Source organism: Eublepharis macularius, chromosome 12 (assembly GCF_028583425.1).
Source record: "Eublepharis macularius isolate TG4126 chromosome 12, MPM_Emac_v1.0, whole genome shotgun sequence".
NCBI lineage: Eukaryota > Metazoa > Chordata > Lepidosauria > Squamata > Eublepharidae > Eublepharis > Eublepharis macularius.
This window is the reverse complement of record NC_072801.1, coordinates 58,919,878-58,938,068: the sequence shown is the minus strand read 5'-3', so window position 1 is coordinate 58,938,068 and position 18,191 is coordinate 58,919,878. Positions and strand designations below refer to the sequence as shown.

General features: G+C 39.3%; 1 protein-coding gene across 1 annotated transcript in view; it reads right to left on the bottom strand.

Annotated features, from left to right (window-relative positions):
• Window positions 1-15,701, bottom strand: part of KASH5 (KASH domain containing 5) — a 30,592-nt gene extending 14,891 nt beyond the window's left edge. Inside the window, exons 1-11 of the mRNA XM_054994082.1 lie at window positions 15,619-15,701; window positions 14,354-14,470; window positions 10,703-10,883; window positions 5,700-5,861; window positions 4,939-5,068; window positions 4,436-4,486; window positions 3,766-3,843; window positions 3,562-3,618; window positions 2,574-2,633; window positions 1,979-2,043; window positions 228-315 (exon numbers count right to left, since the gene is read on the bottom strand). Coding sequence (XP_054850057.1) covers window positions 228-315; window positions 1,979-2,043; window positions 2,574-2,633; window positions 3,562-3,618; window positions 3,766-3,843; window positions 4,436-4,486; window positions 4,939-5,068; window positions 5,700-5,861; window positions 10,703-10,883; window positions 14,354-14,470; window positions 15,619-15,688 — 1,059 coding nt within the window. The 5' untranslated portion in view covers window positions 15,689-15,701. The remainder of the gene's footprint in view (window positions 1-227; window positions 316-1,978; window positions 2,044-2,573; window positions 2,634-3,561; window positions 3,619-3,765; window positions 3,844-4,435; window positions 4,487-4,938; window positions 5,069-5,699; window positions 5,862-10,702; window positions 10,884-14,353; window positions 14,471-15,618) is intronic.
• Window positions 15,702-18,191: the final 2,490 nt, after the last annotated feature.

The following is an 18,191-nucleotide window of genomic DNA, read 5'->3' as shown; positions in this document are numbered from 1 at the left end:
ACTCTCTACAAGGTTATTCCAGCCCATTCCAGAAGAACAGGATATTTTGTTCTGAGTGCTAGGTCAGGACTTATGTGAGAACAGCACTTAAACTCCGGCTGAATGTGTTACCTTTTGCAGCCAGCAGAAGCCCAAGACACAGGGGTACCTGAAGTGGGCCTCCCTTTGCATGGTCAGAGCAATGACGTAACAGTGCAAGAAGAAACATTAATGTGTCAACTTCTTACTTTCCGTGTTTCTTCAATCTCTATAGAGAGTGGCTGCACTGAGGCCTGTATGCAGGTCTTCATATTTTCTAGACAATTTCTTGGCAGCCTGCATCAAACAGATAGCTGTTATAACATTTACAGTAAATAAGTACATTGAGTTTAAGTATTTATTTTGGTGAGGCACATACACATAGGAACCTACCAGATTTGGTATGAAGCAACATATTAGAAAATATTGGACAGAGCGTGAAGAAACCTTGCTGACCCTTCCCCAGAGTTACATTTTAGCCAAACAACAAATTGATTGTTTTTCCTGAGAAAGGGGGAATGGCAAAATTCTCATTGCATCATGAAGGGGCAGGATAGGGCAGCAACTATTTGTGAATCTATCAATAACAGTTTAGATAAGAAGGAAGTTTAAATCAGATCACCCTCAAAGTTATTTTTTCAATACTGAGTTTACACATCTAGTAAAAATGAAGACCCAGTAAACCACACATATGTTCCCTTCTTGCTGAAGCCCTCACAGAGCACACAGACCTGACCTCAGTGTCCTCCTAGCAAGTCAAAAAGATCATTTCAGAACCTCATTGACACAAAACTGGGACATGATATGCATGCATGAGAGAGTAAATATCAAGAATGATGGACAGATCTCATAGATGACAAAACTGCTATCTCTGGAGACAGCAAATCGAGCCTAATCTGTCCTGTAACTTCAATCCTCTCAGGTGGAAATACCTGTGACAGAAGAAAGAGTCCCCACATATTCCAGCTCCCTGCTCAGCTGCTTTCTGGATTTATTGTTCTTGGCAAATCACATTTAAAGATAGATAGGATAGATAGCCTCATTTGTTCTTGACAGAGTAAGTAGCTGAGAACTGCCTCTTCTACAAAAAAATGAATTCTCCAGCTCAACTATTATCAATGTGATGCACCTGGAGGCCACTAATTTTTTTTAATTCACAGTTGAATATTGCATTATTGAAACAAATAATGCATCATCATCTTCTTCTTCATTATTACATTGTGATTCTATGCAAAATTCTCCCAATCTAATCCTAGTGGGCTTGGATTGGAGTAAGACTAGGACAACTTTGCATAGGATTGCACTGTAAATTATTTACAATCTGTATCCTAAACCCTCTCTAAAGCTTAGGTTGGATCTCCACAGCTTAATATTAACATGTTCAGATGCAATCCCATGCCCTGAAAGCTTACGCATGGCTACCATATACCACCCAAACAAAAAGGTTTTTTGAGCAATGCTGAGAATGTAACAATGACTGGGTTACTTTCTATATATGCGCCTTCACAGAGATTAAAGGGGACAAAGCTGTTATGATCAAGTAATATTTTATGACTAACAATTTTAGAAATACAGAGTGCAGATAAAACGTTACATCCTTGTGTATTTGCTCTGGGGTATACTTTATACATTCAAAAAGGACTTTATGGTGATTTTAAGGACAATCTTGACAAAAATCACAGAACAATAACTGGCTAGATACTATACCTTGTATGAGAGATAGCTGGGCATTGGAGCCAGCTGGGTGACCTTGGGCTAGTCATGGCTCTCTGGAGCTCTCTCAGCCCCTCCCACCTCACAGGGTGTTTTGTTGTGGGGATAATAATGACATACTTTGTAAACCGCTCTGAGTGGGCATTAAGTTGTCCTGAAGGGCGGTATATAAATCAAATGTTGTTATTTTCTCCTCATCCATCCTCACCACCAACAAAAAAACCATCAAAATTTTAACAGTACTTACACTTCTGCATCTTCATGTGAATGGCACAGCTGACCTTGAAGCCTGTTAATTTCCAGTTTCAATTCCTGTACAGAGATCACAAAACGACCCAGGTACACATGTTTTGACAGCTACTACAGCTACACAGCCAGAACCAAGGGAACTTAATAGATAAGTTATATGTGCTTGCCTACAAGTCTGTAGGGAGTCTAGTTTTCTAATGGCGACGTTCATTTCTGTGAGAATTCCAACATTTCATGTTCGAAAAGAGCATGATTGTGTTAGCAGTTTTTGCCTCTTTGTACCTATTATCCCCCACCTGGTAGTCCACAAACTTTCTATCTTCGATAAGATGCTAAGATATCTGCTGTTGACTGACAATGCTTATTTGGAGTCTGCATCCCTGGAACCTGTTCTTCATCACTGCACACATATGAGTTGGTGGCAGGTGGTTGTTTTGCCAATTCTGACAGGATATTATGGCCGAAGAATTAGATGGGGGACTGTTGAGGGTTCTGGTATATTTCAACATCCCAACTAAATCAAATGCATGTTGTATAATATATATGGCACTCTGGGAAGACGTCTACTGGGTACCAAATAAAACTCCTGTTACCTGTACCATCATTTGGTATTCATCTAGGGTCACAGTCAACTCTTCAGTTCGTTTCTCTTTCTGTGAAAGTAAAAAATAATTGTAACAATCAACAGAGGATTATGACAACTTTGTGTTAAACCAAACTACCATCTTACAATTTAAAAAATGATTTCTTTTCATGGAGTTATGCCTGGCCATAATGTTGCAGTGACATCTAGTGATTCAAGAAGGTAGGAACACTGTAACACCTGTAAAACAAGCTTCTGTCTTCTGTTATCCATGCACTTTGCAATACCAGTGAAAGACTACATAACATACTTCAGAGAAGATCAACACAAACAAACCATTTCAGATTGCCACTTTGTACATGCAATCATGCAAGCAGCTTTGTCTCTAAATAAAAATGCAAATAACTGGAATCATGATAATACATTCCTCACCACAGATACGGACATGACACTGACACCCTGTATGTGCTGCTTAAAACTACCACTCACTAAATGGTTGACGGAATCAACAGCATGCAAAATGCTAAGACTTGGATTCCATGAACAAACTCCATGAGCATGAGACAGCCTCAGCCACAGGACTTGCGTCCTCTTCCACTAGCACTTCCATTTGCACACGATCAATGGTTTGCAATGAAGTTTTGTACTAACGGAACAGAAGTGCTAACAGAAGACGCAGCAGCACAGGGGCTCTATAGCATACATTGAACTTGTTCATGGAATCCAAGCGTAAGTTTTATTAAACCCATAAAGTTGCTTGCCTTTTCATTGCAACATTGCACCACAAATAATAGTTAGAGCTACCACTATGACTCCCATTCTCAATGTTACTAGACCCCATTGAACAGAGCTCTCAATTCCATCAGGATGTCCTGCAGTGCCATCCAAATTACACTCTTCTTAACCCTCTGAAATCAATGGCCTTAGAATGGTTAACTATATTTAGGATGGCACTTCTGATTTTCAATTTGGTGTTTTTTTCCTTAGATGCCACTCACCTTGTTAAGGGCAGTATCTTTGCAGGAGATAAGATTTTCACACTCAAACAGCTGAGACTACAAGAAGGAAACAATATTAAGTGTCTTGCTAAAAGCTTACAAAAATAAGTTATAATCCAAACTACAAGAATAGAAATTATCAGACAACCTCGCAGAGCACTAACATTTTAAGAATGTTGTATATACTCCTCAGTTCATTAGTACCTTTATTTTGGCCTTCTCTGTACACAGCTGTTTGATTTTATACTTAGAGTTTTCTTTTTCCAGAAGCAGCTTCCTGTTCTGTAAAGCAAAGATGCCAGAATTTTAATGAATCTTCCTTTTGCCCAAGCAGTAAACTATATCAGTTGTGTTTCAGTTGGTCTTTTCCAGTTAGATGTGAAAACAGAAAACATCAAATATCCAATTTGGTGGGTTTCCACCCCAAGTAGAACTAGACACGTGCAAAATTCATCTCATGTGACTGCATGCTGCAGGTCACATGCAGACTATTCCCCACCGTAATGTTCTGCATGCCCTGATCTGGATGGCCCAGGTGAGCCTGATCTTGTCAGATCTCTTGTCAGCCCTGGTTAGTATTTGGATGGAAGACCACTAAAGAAGATCAAGGTTGCCATGCAGAGGCCAGCAATGGCAAACAACCTCTGTTTCTTGCCTTGAAAACCCCAGCAGGGATCACCATAAATCAGTGCAACTCAATGGCACTTTACACATGCACACACAGGCTCTGCATTTGGTGGTTGAGTGCCACAAATGCAAAAGCAGCAGGGTCTTCTCCCATATACTTCTCCCATATACTATTTTAATTACATTTGTCTGGGTCATGCTCTTGAAACACTGGCAAGAAATAGGGGTCCTTCTTGCCCCTGCTCACCTCTTCCTGCAGGTTATCCACTTGAACTAAGAGGAGCTGCTGTTCTTTTTCCTAAAGTTTGAGGAAGGGAAATGTCATATTGACTGGTTTTTAAGAGGATGTAAAATTCTGACATCACATTTTATAGCTGCAGGATGATTCCTGGAGTGGTTCTGATGTCTGCATACATATGAAAAACTTGCCGCTCAAATGGATCACTTAAATTAGATTGCTTGCAAATAGTCCCAGAAACAACAATTAATGTGAATTCAGCCATGGATTGCAAGAAGTCGCATAGATAATATATTTACACAACACATTTTCAGATGTGTGCAGCTACATGAAACACTACAGGAGCCTACCTACAGTTTCACAAGAATTATGAAGAAAATCCAAACCTTCCAACTCCCACAAAATGTTGCAATTTCAATAACTTGATGCAAAATTAGACAAATGTGCCTACACTTTACAAAAGAGGCATGTCTATGGATCATCTCCACAAGTGAATATTCAGAAACACTCACCAGCTGCCGGCTTTGTGTGTGAAGTTTGCTGTTCTCCTCTTCCAAATTTTTGGAAAAAAACTTCATGTCTTCTAATTCATTTGCCACTGTTCTAGCTTGTTCCAGGGATTGCTGGGTGCTGTAACAAAGGGTAGTGGATGTTTAATGACCATGCTCTGAATTTCAAATCTCATCATATTTGAGCTATTCCAGGAACAACCAAAGGAACTGACAAGAAAAGCAGTTGGGGATCAAACCCAGAAGGTCAAAATTAGGAAGAAAGGAGCACAGTCCAAGCCTGAAAACATAATTAGTAGATCCAAAGGTTCTGTTCTGCTAATAGCAGGACCTCCTTCACCCAGCACAAGGAGCTTCCTCTTGTAGGAGAGGCATATTACATCAACAGAATGCTCCTTGAACTGGAAGAAGGCTCCATCCATGGACCAGAAACGTTGGATCCCACCCACTGATTGAAAGGATTGTACCTAGGGGAAAAACAAGGGAATGGAGCCAGAGAGAGGGAAATACATAGAGTAAACAGGGGTTACAAGGGTCTGTACTTGTTCGTAAACTATTTGTAAACTACTTTCAACCTAGTTCTTAAAACTGCACACCCTATATTTGTAAACTACTTTCAACCTAGTTCTTAAAACTGCACACCCTCATATAGCTAAGCATCTTACCCTCCTCTTTCCAACAGCCCTCTTCCTCTTTACTGAGCCCTCTACCTCCTTGGATTAGCCCTCATCAATGGCCCTTTTTGTCAGTCACTCTTAATACACCTTCTCAGCTTTCCTTTCAGCTCAGCAATCTCCTCAGAAAGTCGGGAATTGAGCTCTTCTGCAGCCTCGATAGTCCTTTGCAATTTGATGTTCTGCATGACTAACTGTTTGTTGCCCTGCTGCAAGTCTTTGATGTTGTTCATCAGGTCTACTGCCTCTTCTCTTTTGTTAGAAGAAGGAAAAATAAGGGAAAGGGTGGTAATTCAGAGATGCACACCACTGCCACTTATGTTCTATGATAATAATATTAATTAGAACACCACAACCATCATTATTATTTGCTAGTTCCCTTTGTGCAGCACTAGTACATGCCACCTTGAATACCATTCCAGACACTACACATAGTTAAGCCTTGCTGACAGATTCAAGCCAACAAAAGGGAAAGATTTTCTAGAAAGGAGCAAATAAATACATTGATTTTTGGAAAATGAAGTCCATATCTGAATCAATGCCCCATCAGTAGGACTACTATTTCTCTTTTTAAAACATCAGGAAGATCTGTACACAGATTCCTCTAGCATCATTTCTGTTTTGGCCCTAAAGGGCTGGTACATACAAACTTCCACTAGTTGAGTCCCCTGCAAATACTTCTAACACAGCAAGACTTCCTGTCCTCTTCTAACACAGCAAGACTTCCTGTCCTCTCCAAAAAAGTGAAAAATTGAAATCACATGTGCCACTGTCTGTCCCTCTCCTACTGTCAGTGCACACATGTGAAAAACAGAAAGGCAATTTTATAGTGCCTCATTGTATGGACTAATGGCCATATAGGAATGCTAATTTAAGATTATATCTCAACCTTGGTGCTCTTTAGTGTACATGCGATTTCAGCCAAAATCTTTCTAGCTGCTTTGCAAGTATGCCAAAACATGTTTATTTTTTATTTACTAATCAGCAGGCACATACATATCTTGGGAGGGAGAATGCTATCAATTTGGCAGTTCTCTCTTTTTCAAAAACAGAAAACTATTTTCATTGTGGCAATTATCTTGCGAGGTTCCATCAGGAGCATTCTTATCCTCAGCATTATTCAATCTCTTTGTAAAGCCTTTAGGAGAAATCATTTGTAGCTACAGAATTGGATATCATCAATATGTGAAAGATACCCAGCTCTGTATCTCAGTATCCAAAACCCCTGATGATGCTATAGAGGTCCTGAGTCACTACCTGACAGCTGTGATCAAATAGCTGAAAGTCAACAAACTGAAAATGAACTGGACAAAACAGAAGTGATGCTGGTTGGGAAGGCAGGGATCTTGAAGAACACTACACTTCCCACTTTTGATGGGGTTCAGTTGACCATTGTGCACTTGGTTAAGAGACTAGGGATTATACTAGATCCAGCATTGCTGCTAAAGAAGCAAGTTCAGCTGCAAAAAAGGCCTTCTTCCAACTCAGTCTAGCCTGGAAGATGGCCCCCGACCTTAACATAGCCAATCTGGCCACCTGGATTCACACTATGGTAACATCGAGACTAGACTACTATAATGCACTCCCCTCAAAATCACTACTCCCCTCAAAGTCATTTCAGAGACTCCAGTTGGTGCATAACACCATAGCCTGATTTTTACCATGAGTGAGGGATAGAGCATGCATATTACTCCCATTCTTCAGATACTCCTTTAGCTACCCATCAGTTACTGGGCTCAGTTAAAGGTTTTGGCTATCATAGACAAAGCCCTTCATGACCTTGGTCCCACATATCTGCAGGACCACCTCTCCCCCCATGGTCTGCTACAGCAGCTTCGCTCATCTGCACAGGGTCTTCTGCAGGTACCACCCTGCAAATGGGCAAAAGCAACAGCTGCCCTTACAAGCAAATTCTCTGTGGTGGCTCCCACGTTGTGAAAAGGCCTGCCTGAAAAGGTAAGGAAAGCTCCTACTCCCCTGGCTTACTGAAAACTATGCTAAACAGAATTATTCAGGAGGGCTTTTTTACACAAGTAATAGAGCTGTGCTGTAAGAAATGGCTTAGAGCAAGACTTTAGTAAAGGAACAGGTACTGTATACTACAGTAATGTGCATTGAGTGTTGTTGTAAGTATGCTCCTACTAGGTTGTTTCTGCATTAATATGTGATGTCAAATTGCTGTTTTGTTTTGGCATTGTTTCAGCTCTGTATTCAGATTTATATTTGTTTTCAAATTTCTGCAATCCGTTTCCAATTGTGAATGCCCTAGCCATTGATTGTATTGACTTATACTGTAAACCATCTGTAGTCTCAGTGTGAAAGGAAGGGGAAAAGGAAGATTACAAATAACAAAACATTAAATAAATGTTAAGAATCGCAAGAGATGAAGCCATCTGAGCAGCGAGTGCATCACACTTTGCGCCAAAAGATGTTACATTACTGAACTCACTATATTTAGAAAGTTAAGGACAATGTTTTCTCTTTCTTCATTTGTTCCTTTTCTTTTTTCAGCACAAGCACCCACCATATGGCAACATGCAGATATGGCCTATACACTTTTCCAATTCTTATGGTACTGCCTAATCTCCTAGATAAAACACAGATTAACAGCCATCTCTCCTCCCTTATTATCAGCCTGAGAAAATAAATCTACACTGGATGATCTTTCCTTATTTGCCACTTCCTCTTACAGTTTCTTCTACTTTGTGCTGGTGGGAAATATTTGCTTGCCACTGACATGTCGGAAAACATCTGTCTAATCTGTATGGTATTGGAAAATACAAAGAAACTCAGGAATAACAAATTTTTAATTACTTCATCAAAATGTTTTTATTATTATTATATAATAAACAGATTTTGTTTTTCCCAAGCTGGGCGATCAAATTTCCACATACAGAGTGTGGCAGCTGCTGTAAGGGCAGCTTGGAAGTAGAGCAGGTATGGAGGCTCAAAATTAGGAATAAACAGATCCTTTCTGTTCTGTCCATTAGTCCAAAATTTTGCTTTGTGGATGCTTCACTCATCCTTAATTCCAGTTTCTATCTAGGAGAAATTTAGTTCTGGGATTGCAGCATGCATAGTTTGCCAGAGTTTTCTGTTCATTTATATCATTCTTTTCACTCTCCATTACCAGTAAACTTACATTCATGAATAAGACACTGCAAACATTTTTAAAAGCCATCTTGATGTAGCCTTCCATATTTCCTTATAATCTGGGATGCAGTGGATAGCCTCATGGGATGGGGCCTTTTTAACTGTAACACAGACTCGAGAACTTTGTTCCTAAGGGTGCATTTTGTTCCATCTCTGCTGGCTTTTAGGCATTAAGCAAAGGCAGTTATCTTTCAAAGAGCATCTTGGGTACACTGATTGTGTTAATATTGTTAAAATTTGCTGCTGTTGTTTCTGTTAATTTTTCTGGTTCTTCCAGTTTCTGTTGCCATGTTACTGTGTTTTTATGTGACTTTATTTTTACAGTAATTGTAGATTTTTACAGTATATTGGAGATTATAGTTGCCTCTTCAAATCTCCTTGAACTCCTAATATCAAATATCTTCTAACGAAGCATACTAAAGATTATTAATTGTATTGTTTATGCTTTGACCACTATGGAGAAATGCCCTCCACATTAGAATTCACTCCAACATTTTAACCAGTGGGACTACATTCTGCTTACGAGTTGAACCCAGCTGCAAACTCATAGCTGGCAGAAAGGAGGGGGCTGAGGGATGAGCCATTAAGTCCCAATGCAGAGAGCACATTCTGCTAATAGCTCTGGTGGCAAACTAGGACAATGGTTTACCATCTCACACCTTTGTAGAATGTCACACCTAAAAGGACAGAGAGAGAGACAGCCAAATGGCTAGAAAGTTCTCTCTTCCTCTTTGCAGCAGGAAGATCAGAACAACTGGGGCGGGGGCGGGGGGAGACTCTCCAAAGGGCACCAGGAAGAATCTCTATTCCATCTTGCTCTTCTCCTTGGATAAACACAAGCCACGTGAAGTACTAAATTTTTACCTACAGACTCCATCTTGTCCACAAGACAATGGACAGTGGGGAGAAGTCCCAATTACAAGAACTAACATAATGCTGAACTGGTCCTAATTAACCATCACTTACGATAAGTACCAAGTGTAGGGAAAGTGGATTCCATGTTTTCATCTTTTCTTTGTAGTCTTCCTCAGCCTGATGTTTGCCTATGGACATTCTTTTTATTCATTTATTAAACTTTCTTATGTTTTGAATGCTCCAAGTCTATTCCTGCTATTGGAAGGGCAGGAACATGGAAGGGCAGTGGGTGAGCTCACCATTCCTGAAGTGTAATAGCTCAAAATTGCAAAAGTGCAATTGATTGTCTCCACACTAGCCCCATGAGACTGAAGAGAGAGACACGGCTACTAGATGGAGCCTCTAAACAGCCACACAGGTAGAGAGTGCTGGATGTGCAAATCTGTTCAGTGGGAGATATTCTTTGATTTGCTGGTGGTGGCAGTTACTATCTTGGTATCTACCTAGGGGTGAGATGAAAGGGTGTCATAACTGAAAGGAGACTTGGAACAGTATCTGAGAGCCAAGCTACAAGTGGCGAATTACACTTGCCTGGCAAGTGAACAGACTCACGTGTATTCCACCCTGTTCACTTGCCATTCACTTGCGCTCCACTTGATCAAGTGGAGCGCAAGTGAATGGCAAGAGAACAGGGTGGAATACACGTGAGTCTGTTCACTTGCCAGGCAAGTGTAATTCATCACTTGTAGCTTGGCTCTCAGTTTTTCAACCTGCCAGGAACCTGAAGGAAACAGGGTTTCCAAGTCCATTCCTTCATAGCCAACTTTACATTTCCCAAATTAAATTATTTATATAAATTAATAGCCTGCCCTAGGACTCAAGAAAAGCAGGATCTAATTATATGCATGCAGGTTATCTGTGATCCCTATTTGTACACCTCTAATTCGGAATATCATCCTAAGAAGAAATTCACCATGCCTAACTCCCCATATCACACAATACCAATTCTTACCTTTCCCAGGGAATTTAACATGTATACCAAAATAATTCATAAGGCAAAGTATACAACTGCTATAATTACGAACCCATCTTGTCGGCAATCTGCAATCCAGTCCTTCATGATTCGATGGAAGGTAGGAAAGTCAACAGTAACACCTCTCTCTTCTGGATCCAGTTTTATATAGAGAGAGTGAAGCCTCCAGTCTTCACAACTCTGCCCTGTCATTTCCTGTAAGTATTCAATTATTCGGAAAACGGACACCTCCCCTGTAACCAGATGAGCAGAACCATATAGGTAGCTAGAAGACTCCAAGCATAAAAGATTATTTAGAGCTGGATCTCATGTTTGCTTTCTCTCACCACTCATTTATCATTATACAGTGTTTGTGCTTTCATTTCTCCCATCTAGAAAAAACCAAGGAATTAAACAGTCTCTGGCTTTAACTGTTAAAGACAATTAATGTGTGCTTTTTCTGGGCATCTGGACAACAACCTCATGGCAGTAGCTCAAAAGAGATATGATTGGTCTGAACCCTCTTGATGAAACAATGAAATTTTAAAATTTACATTTACTTTTTTAAAAAATGAATTTTTAGTCCTTGTGATTAAAGGACAAAAAGAGTGTGAAAATGGTTGCTGCACCAAGAGCAGGAAAGTATTAAAGGATTTTTAGGCCCCATTTAATTAAATCTTGTTCTGAGCATACATTCAAAGTTGATAGCACACAAAACATGTAAACAAGTAGGAAAGCCTTGATCCAGTGTCAAAATTCTTCCTCTGAGATATCCTGCTTGTCAGATAGGATTCTGGTAGGTGTGAAGAATCATTGAGTATAAACATTTTCTTGTTTTGGTAATTATAATGAAAGATGAGTAAGCTTTTAACCTTGAATGCATTCTTTCCCAAGAATATATCAGATATGTGGCTTCAGCTTCTCAAATGTTTGTATGATTCATTTGTCACTCAAGCTTGTTGGATGTCATGTTCTCTAGGAGAAGCGTCATTCTGACAAATGTTTGCGTCATTTTGACAGGGTGTTTACACTAACCTTCTGATTTTATATTCTGTAAACAATTAGCAATTATTCTGTAAACTGTATTGAGGATATAGAAAGCCCTCCAATGTTACTGGTCCTTACACATTTCTGCCCTGAACGGTGGAATAAACCTATATTTCTTAACAGATCACTGCTTTGGTGTCTTGATTCTGTGTGAAATTATTAGCTGAAAGGGGAATATGAATAAAACACAAATTAAATCCCCTTTCATAAAGTTGTGGTGAATGGGAGAAATAATTAGTCATTACCTTTCTTATTAATCTTAAATGCCAGGATTTTAAAGACATTTTTTTAGGTTTGGACAATTGCTTCCTATTCCTGCCTTATACTCAATTTTCAGTCTTTTCTTCCCTTTATATTGTACTTTAAGAACAATCCATCTTGGAGAAATTCATTCTATTTTGAAGTTTGAGTTTTGCAAAACCCTACACTTGGTTTTAGATGTTTTACTTGGTTAGCAAAGGTCAGGCAGAAAGGGGGAAGTCAATTGCTCTCAAGTATTACCCATCCTGTCCATGGCTCTCACAAAGCTATGTAAATGCATTTGACTCTCCTTGCTGAAGATAATGAAAAGGCCAACTCATACCTTGCCTAGGAACTGACACCCAGAAGGTAACAGAAACTTGGAAGGCGGGGGGCTAGATACGACCTTCCGGGCAATGTCAAAAAGAAGAGTTTTGAACCATAGAAAGAGTGGGCAGAAAGAAGAGATAAAATGCCTTGGCTCAGAGTAAGAGGAGTGCATTTTGGCTAATTTCATCTAGAGGAAGGGGCTCTCAAACCTGGGCGCCATCTTGATGGCCACCATTGCCACATGGAGCAGACAAAAGGCTGGTTGTCCAGACAAAGACTCCAAGGTAATGGGAAGCTTTTAGATCTCTATAACATAGAAACTTCAAGAGCCTGCCTTAGATTAAGACAGCTGGGGCATGTGGAAAACTGTGGCAGTTTGAGAACTACTGAAGTACAATAAAAGTATAAAAGAGAGGGGTGACTTTACCGGGGGAGGAAGAGAAATGTGAATTTATAAGCAGTTAGATTAATTAATTGATTGAGATATATATAGATATGTAAAGGTTAATTGATAGAATATTGATAGAGAATAATTAACGGTTTAAATATGAGGATTGAGTAATTAACAATATTTTTTTTTATTTGACAAGACTTATATGCACCAAACCGAATGTATAGAAGAGTTAAAACGACTGACTATGTGATGAGTTATATAGAAATACTATAAAAAGAAGAAATGATTAATATATAGAGAACAAATCAAATTGTTTGATTTAAAGGTGGGAAATTTTTATGGTTTATGATATATAGAAATATTCAAAACTGGAAAATGGGATAAATTGTTTATCTAAAGAAGTATAGTTTGGATGTATAATAAGTAAAAGAGTTAAAGATGTACTGCTTAATATAATGGAGAATATATATTTGTTTTAGACAGATGAAGTTAATAGAAGTAAGGGAAAAGGGACAGAGGGTGGGAAAGCTGTTGGAAGTCAACAAAAGGGGGGGAAAGGGAGGGGGTTAGAAACGAAAAATTAGGGGAAAATTGAATGTAATGTAATGTAAAAATATTAATGTTCTAACCCAATAAAAATTTTTTTAAAAAAAAAAGACAGCTGGGGCATGTATTTAGACAACGGATGGAGGACTGCGTGTTTATACTCTTTCTTTGTGTCCCTTGCTCAGTCCATTATAGAGCAGTTGTATGTGTGTACTTTTCCCTTTTAATAAATCCTTTACTATTTTAAATGTTGGTAGTTGTTCTTGGTTCTACATAGACCTTCACCATATAAACACGCTCTTCAAACTAGGCACCAGGAGAAGGGAGGTGGTTAGTCGCTAGACAGTTAATTCCCATGAAGCATGCTATCCTCATGATACCCAGTGACTGAGTAGCAGGAGATGTAGGCACCAGGTGGAGCCTTTAACTGGCAACAGAGAAGGGAAGCTGGGTAATTGCAAAAATGACCAACTGGTGGCAGTGTACCTATACAGAAGCACAAGAAAGTTGGGCAAGTGCCTTGACTCTTGGTGGAGACTCAGGATGACCACTGGTGCCTAGATGTCTTGGAGAGAAAAAGGGAGCAGGGCCTTGGGCTATTCTGTCACAATAACTTTGAAGTGTTTATCAAGAATTGAATAACTGAACACATGGGCACATGAAGCGGCCTAATACTGAGCCAGGCCTTTGGTCTATCAAGGTCAGTATTGTCACTCTGACTAGCAGCAGCTCTTCAAGTAGAGGGCTTTCATATCACCTACTCTGCTTAATCTTTTAAACTGAAGATGCCAAAGACTGAACCTGAGACCTTCTGCAAACAAAGAAAATGCTCCATTACTGAGCAACAGTAATGTTGCTCCCCCCCTTGTATATTCTACTCAATCAAAACGTAACCTTAAAAAAGAAAAAAAAAGTAGGTCTAGCTTTCTCCTAGGACTTATTGCCATTAAACGGTTATTTCAGAGTTATTGCTATTTTTTCCTGGTAGCATTTGAGAGCATTGAGATGGGCATGGGGTATAGAGCTAGCATGTGTCACTAAAAAATTCTGATGTCCTTGCTAACCAATTCTGAAAGGTGCATGCACTTCTTAGCAACACAAAACAAATCTGATCTCCAATAGATTTGAATATTTAACATTTCTGTGTGACACTAAAAAGCTTTCTACCTGTTTGTTCTGGATCACAGGCGTTGAATGTGCATTTCAGAACATGTTCCTCAGAGTACTGGCTGGCACTCATGGTGATATTCTTGCTGCTGACGCCAATGGTGTCCCATGGCTTTGCTAAGGAACAAGAGGAAGTAACAGACAATATAAATTAGATTTTTTTTCTAAGCCTGGATTATCTACAGACCAAGTCATCCCGGGGCTGTTATGAAATGTATTTACGATCCCATTACTAAGGTGAGGATGTCTAGAATAAGTCTGCTTGAAAAAGCCTCAGTGGGGAATTATATTATTTTAGTATATCATTATCTAGGAAGGGGAGGAGGCTTGCTGTGAGGTAAGACTGTGTCAAAGATTGAAGGGAAATCTGAGTTGCCATCGCAGAAAATGAACTGTCTATTTAATTATTTTTCTTCTCATAGCCACTTCTGTTTCACAGTTTAATTGCTTCTTATTCCCATTTAATTACTCTTTAATAAATCCTTAATCCATTGGGAGGCAGAATGGAAGGAACAGCATTTTAAGGAAAGCCCCAACTGCCTTTCACTCGTTCACACTGGACAAGCTCTTGCTGCAACTGCCTTCTGCGTTAAAAAAAAGCACTAAAATTCAGATCTGAAAAAAGGGGAAACAGAACACTGAACTGCAACACGTTGATTGGACTATCCATTAAAAACTGAATCGTGTCAATTTCAGACAAAACAACTACTGTGGAGACAAGTAAGTATGCTTCCAAGTAAGAATGCTTAAGATTGCAGCCAGAATTTTAGAGAGGTTCCCTTATCAAGCAGGGCTGGCTGATCATCTAGGTGAACTAGTCAGTCACCTTGAATGCCTGGCTTTAAGGGACAACAAATTAGATGGAAGTGAATTTCTTTTATCTTTTTAAACATTTTAATACTTTACATTGAATGGAGGGGGGGGGGGGGACACCAAAGTAACAGTTCTCATTCTCAATAGTTGTCAAACACTTGGAATAAAACTGAAGACCAGCAACTTTTTTCAGGCTGTAAACTTTCATGAAAGTTTATACTCTGGAAAATTGTGTTGGTCATTAAGTTGCTCCTGGATTCAAATTATGTTTTATTATGAACTAACACAACTACCCATCTGAAAGAAATTCTTGGGTTGGCCTGTTAACAAACCCCATGAGAAATTGCCACTTTTCATGAAATTCACTGGGGATGAAAAAATGTCTTCTAGGAGCAGAAGTTTCTCACAAAATATATTACAATCTGGTCATTTCAGAAAAGGCCAACACCTACTTTCTGTTGATTCCATGGCTAATTCTGCATGTGCTGTATTCTCAAGAGACTTGTGACAAACATTCTCCATCACCGCACATAGATTGTTCCTTTGACAAGGAATTTCACTCCACTGGAAGCAGTTTTAAAAGGAAAAGGAGGTGATTTTTAAAAATAACTTCTTGTTCTACCTGTAACAAAATAGGAACACAACAAATTTCAATATCTACAAAGCAAGAGGCTTCTTCAGGTAATTATTTGCCAGATTTTGTGAAACGAATAAAAATGGTTGAATTACCATTCATTTAAAAGCTGAACAAACCAAAGGCATGAAAATCCCATATATTACAAGTATATGAATCTGATAAATCATTGAAAGTTATGACTGGTTTAATCACTACATTAAGAAATCTAGAAAACAAACATTTGCCACACAGCAAATGCAAAATGTCTCAGCTTTTCTCAAATGTGTTTAAGCATAAGGAATGTATATCCATTTGATGTTACTGTTATGTTAGGGATTTTCCAAATTATTTGAATTGTTCCAGTCTATTTTAATAGTTCATTCTGTACATTCTGTTCACAGATGGTTTCACCATTAGAAGGGCCAGCATTCACCTCAAAGTAATTTTGATAGATGGTAGCATATTAATTATTTGAGGAAGGTTAGGATGTCACTTTGGAAGGAGAACAATTTACTAGAGATTCTGGAGAACAATTTTTATGGCAAATATTGAGAATGGCCTTGGGTTTTCCAGATGGTAGTTGAGAAAGGCTCACTTGAAGGACTTTTTCTTTTTTCAATCAGGGACAGCTAAACTCACAACATTGGAAAAGGGGCTGGTTACCATACTAATATTTTAAATATAATGGGTTGTATTGGGGGAGAAACATACTCAAATGAGTTTTAAAAGCAGGAAGCTTAGAAGAAAAATACTGAATGGCAATGATTGGCACTACTGAGGGAAAGGCCTTGTAGAGGGGGTAGCCATTCTCGATTAGCAAGCAGCAAATTCTAATATCTACACAGCAAGAGGCTTCTTCGGGTAATTAACTGTTTGCCGGGTTTTGTGAAACTAATAAACACATTTGGTTCAATTATCACTTATTTACAATCTGAACACCCATTTTTATTAGAGACTGAAAAGAGTGCGAGGCGGATGAGGAATAGTAACTGTGAAACGACGGCCAGTATTTCAAATGACGGTATAAAGACTTAACTGGTGACAGTAGATTTGTATAGCAGGGGAAAGTTTTATTTTCTAAATTGTGTTATTTTCTTTGGCACCATAAGAAGCCATTATTACGCATATGAGCGAAGCTGCAGAAAAAAACAACCCCGTACGAGCAGGGTAAAACCTGGAAACCCAGGAAAGGCGGCAAAAAAAGAGAAAACGAACTCCCCTCGCTAAGGGACAGGCACAGATATCCCTCCGCGAGGCGATACGCGCTGCTCTGGAGATTGCTGAGGGAGTCTCTCGGGAAAGGGCGGGAAACCTGAAAGAGGCGAGCTCGGCCAATCGCTGAGGGCTGCTTGCTGTTCTTAAGGGGCGAATAGCCTCTCTCGTTTTCTCTCACCTCTCTGCGTCTCCTGTCCTCTGGTTAAGCTTCCGACCCACGTGTCCCAACATCTTAAATTGCTTCGCTCCGGTTTTCTGTGGCTCTTTGCCCCTCCTCAGCTAGCTAACCGCTCTTTGCACCCCTCTGCACGCTCATCGCTGTTTCCTTTACGCGCTCTCTTGTGTCAGCTATTTCCTTTTTACCTGTTGAGCCCCATCTAACAATTACCTTCTTTCCCCATAGAACTCTGCATTTCCGTTACCCACCTTTTGCACACATCTCTCAACTGCCCCTCCCCCTTTCCCTCCTTAACCCAGTGATGAGGTATGGAAATTTTCTGGCAGAAAAATTTGTTTTCCAAATCAAGAAAATGTTTCTGATGCTATAGATGCAGAGGAGTTAGCCGTGTTAGTCTGTGGTAGCAAAATCAAAAAGATTCCACCCCACATATGTAAATACAATTTTGTTTATCAATTCTAGTCAGGGCTGACAGATCAATCGTGTTAGATGGGCCACATGTGAGAGATTTATGAAGCACGGACAAACCCCAGTGCTTGTACATGGTCCAGGCTTGTATATGGTGAATTTGCCTTCTTTTGCTAACATTAATTTTGCTAACAATGTTTAAATGTTTACATTAATCATATTTTAATTGGAAAATTTTCCTGCACTTGTTCCTTTGCAACTCATTAACCAACTTCCTTGTAAGAAACTTATCTAAGGACACCCCTCTTTAATCACACCTTTAATAACTTCTGGCAAGCTTTTTTTCATGGTCCTAGCTCTTTTGATAATTTCTTTAAGAAATGTATCCTGGATGCAGGGAAGGAAGACACACTTTAATTAGATTTTTATAATTAATACTAGAAACAAAGCCCATTGTGCAAATAATACAACGGGCTCTAGGATAAATGTGCGTCATCCGAAACACGCTAAAAGCATTATGTTATAGGATAAGTCTTCTAACATATGTTGGAAAGTCTGCAAAAGTCTCCACCAGATTTCTAGATATTTAGTAGATCCTGTCTAATGCA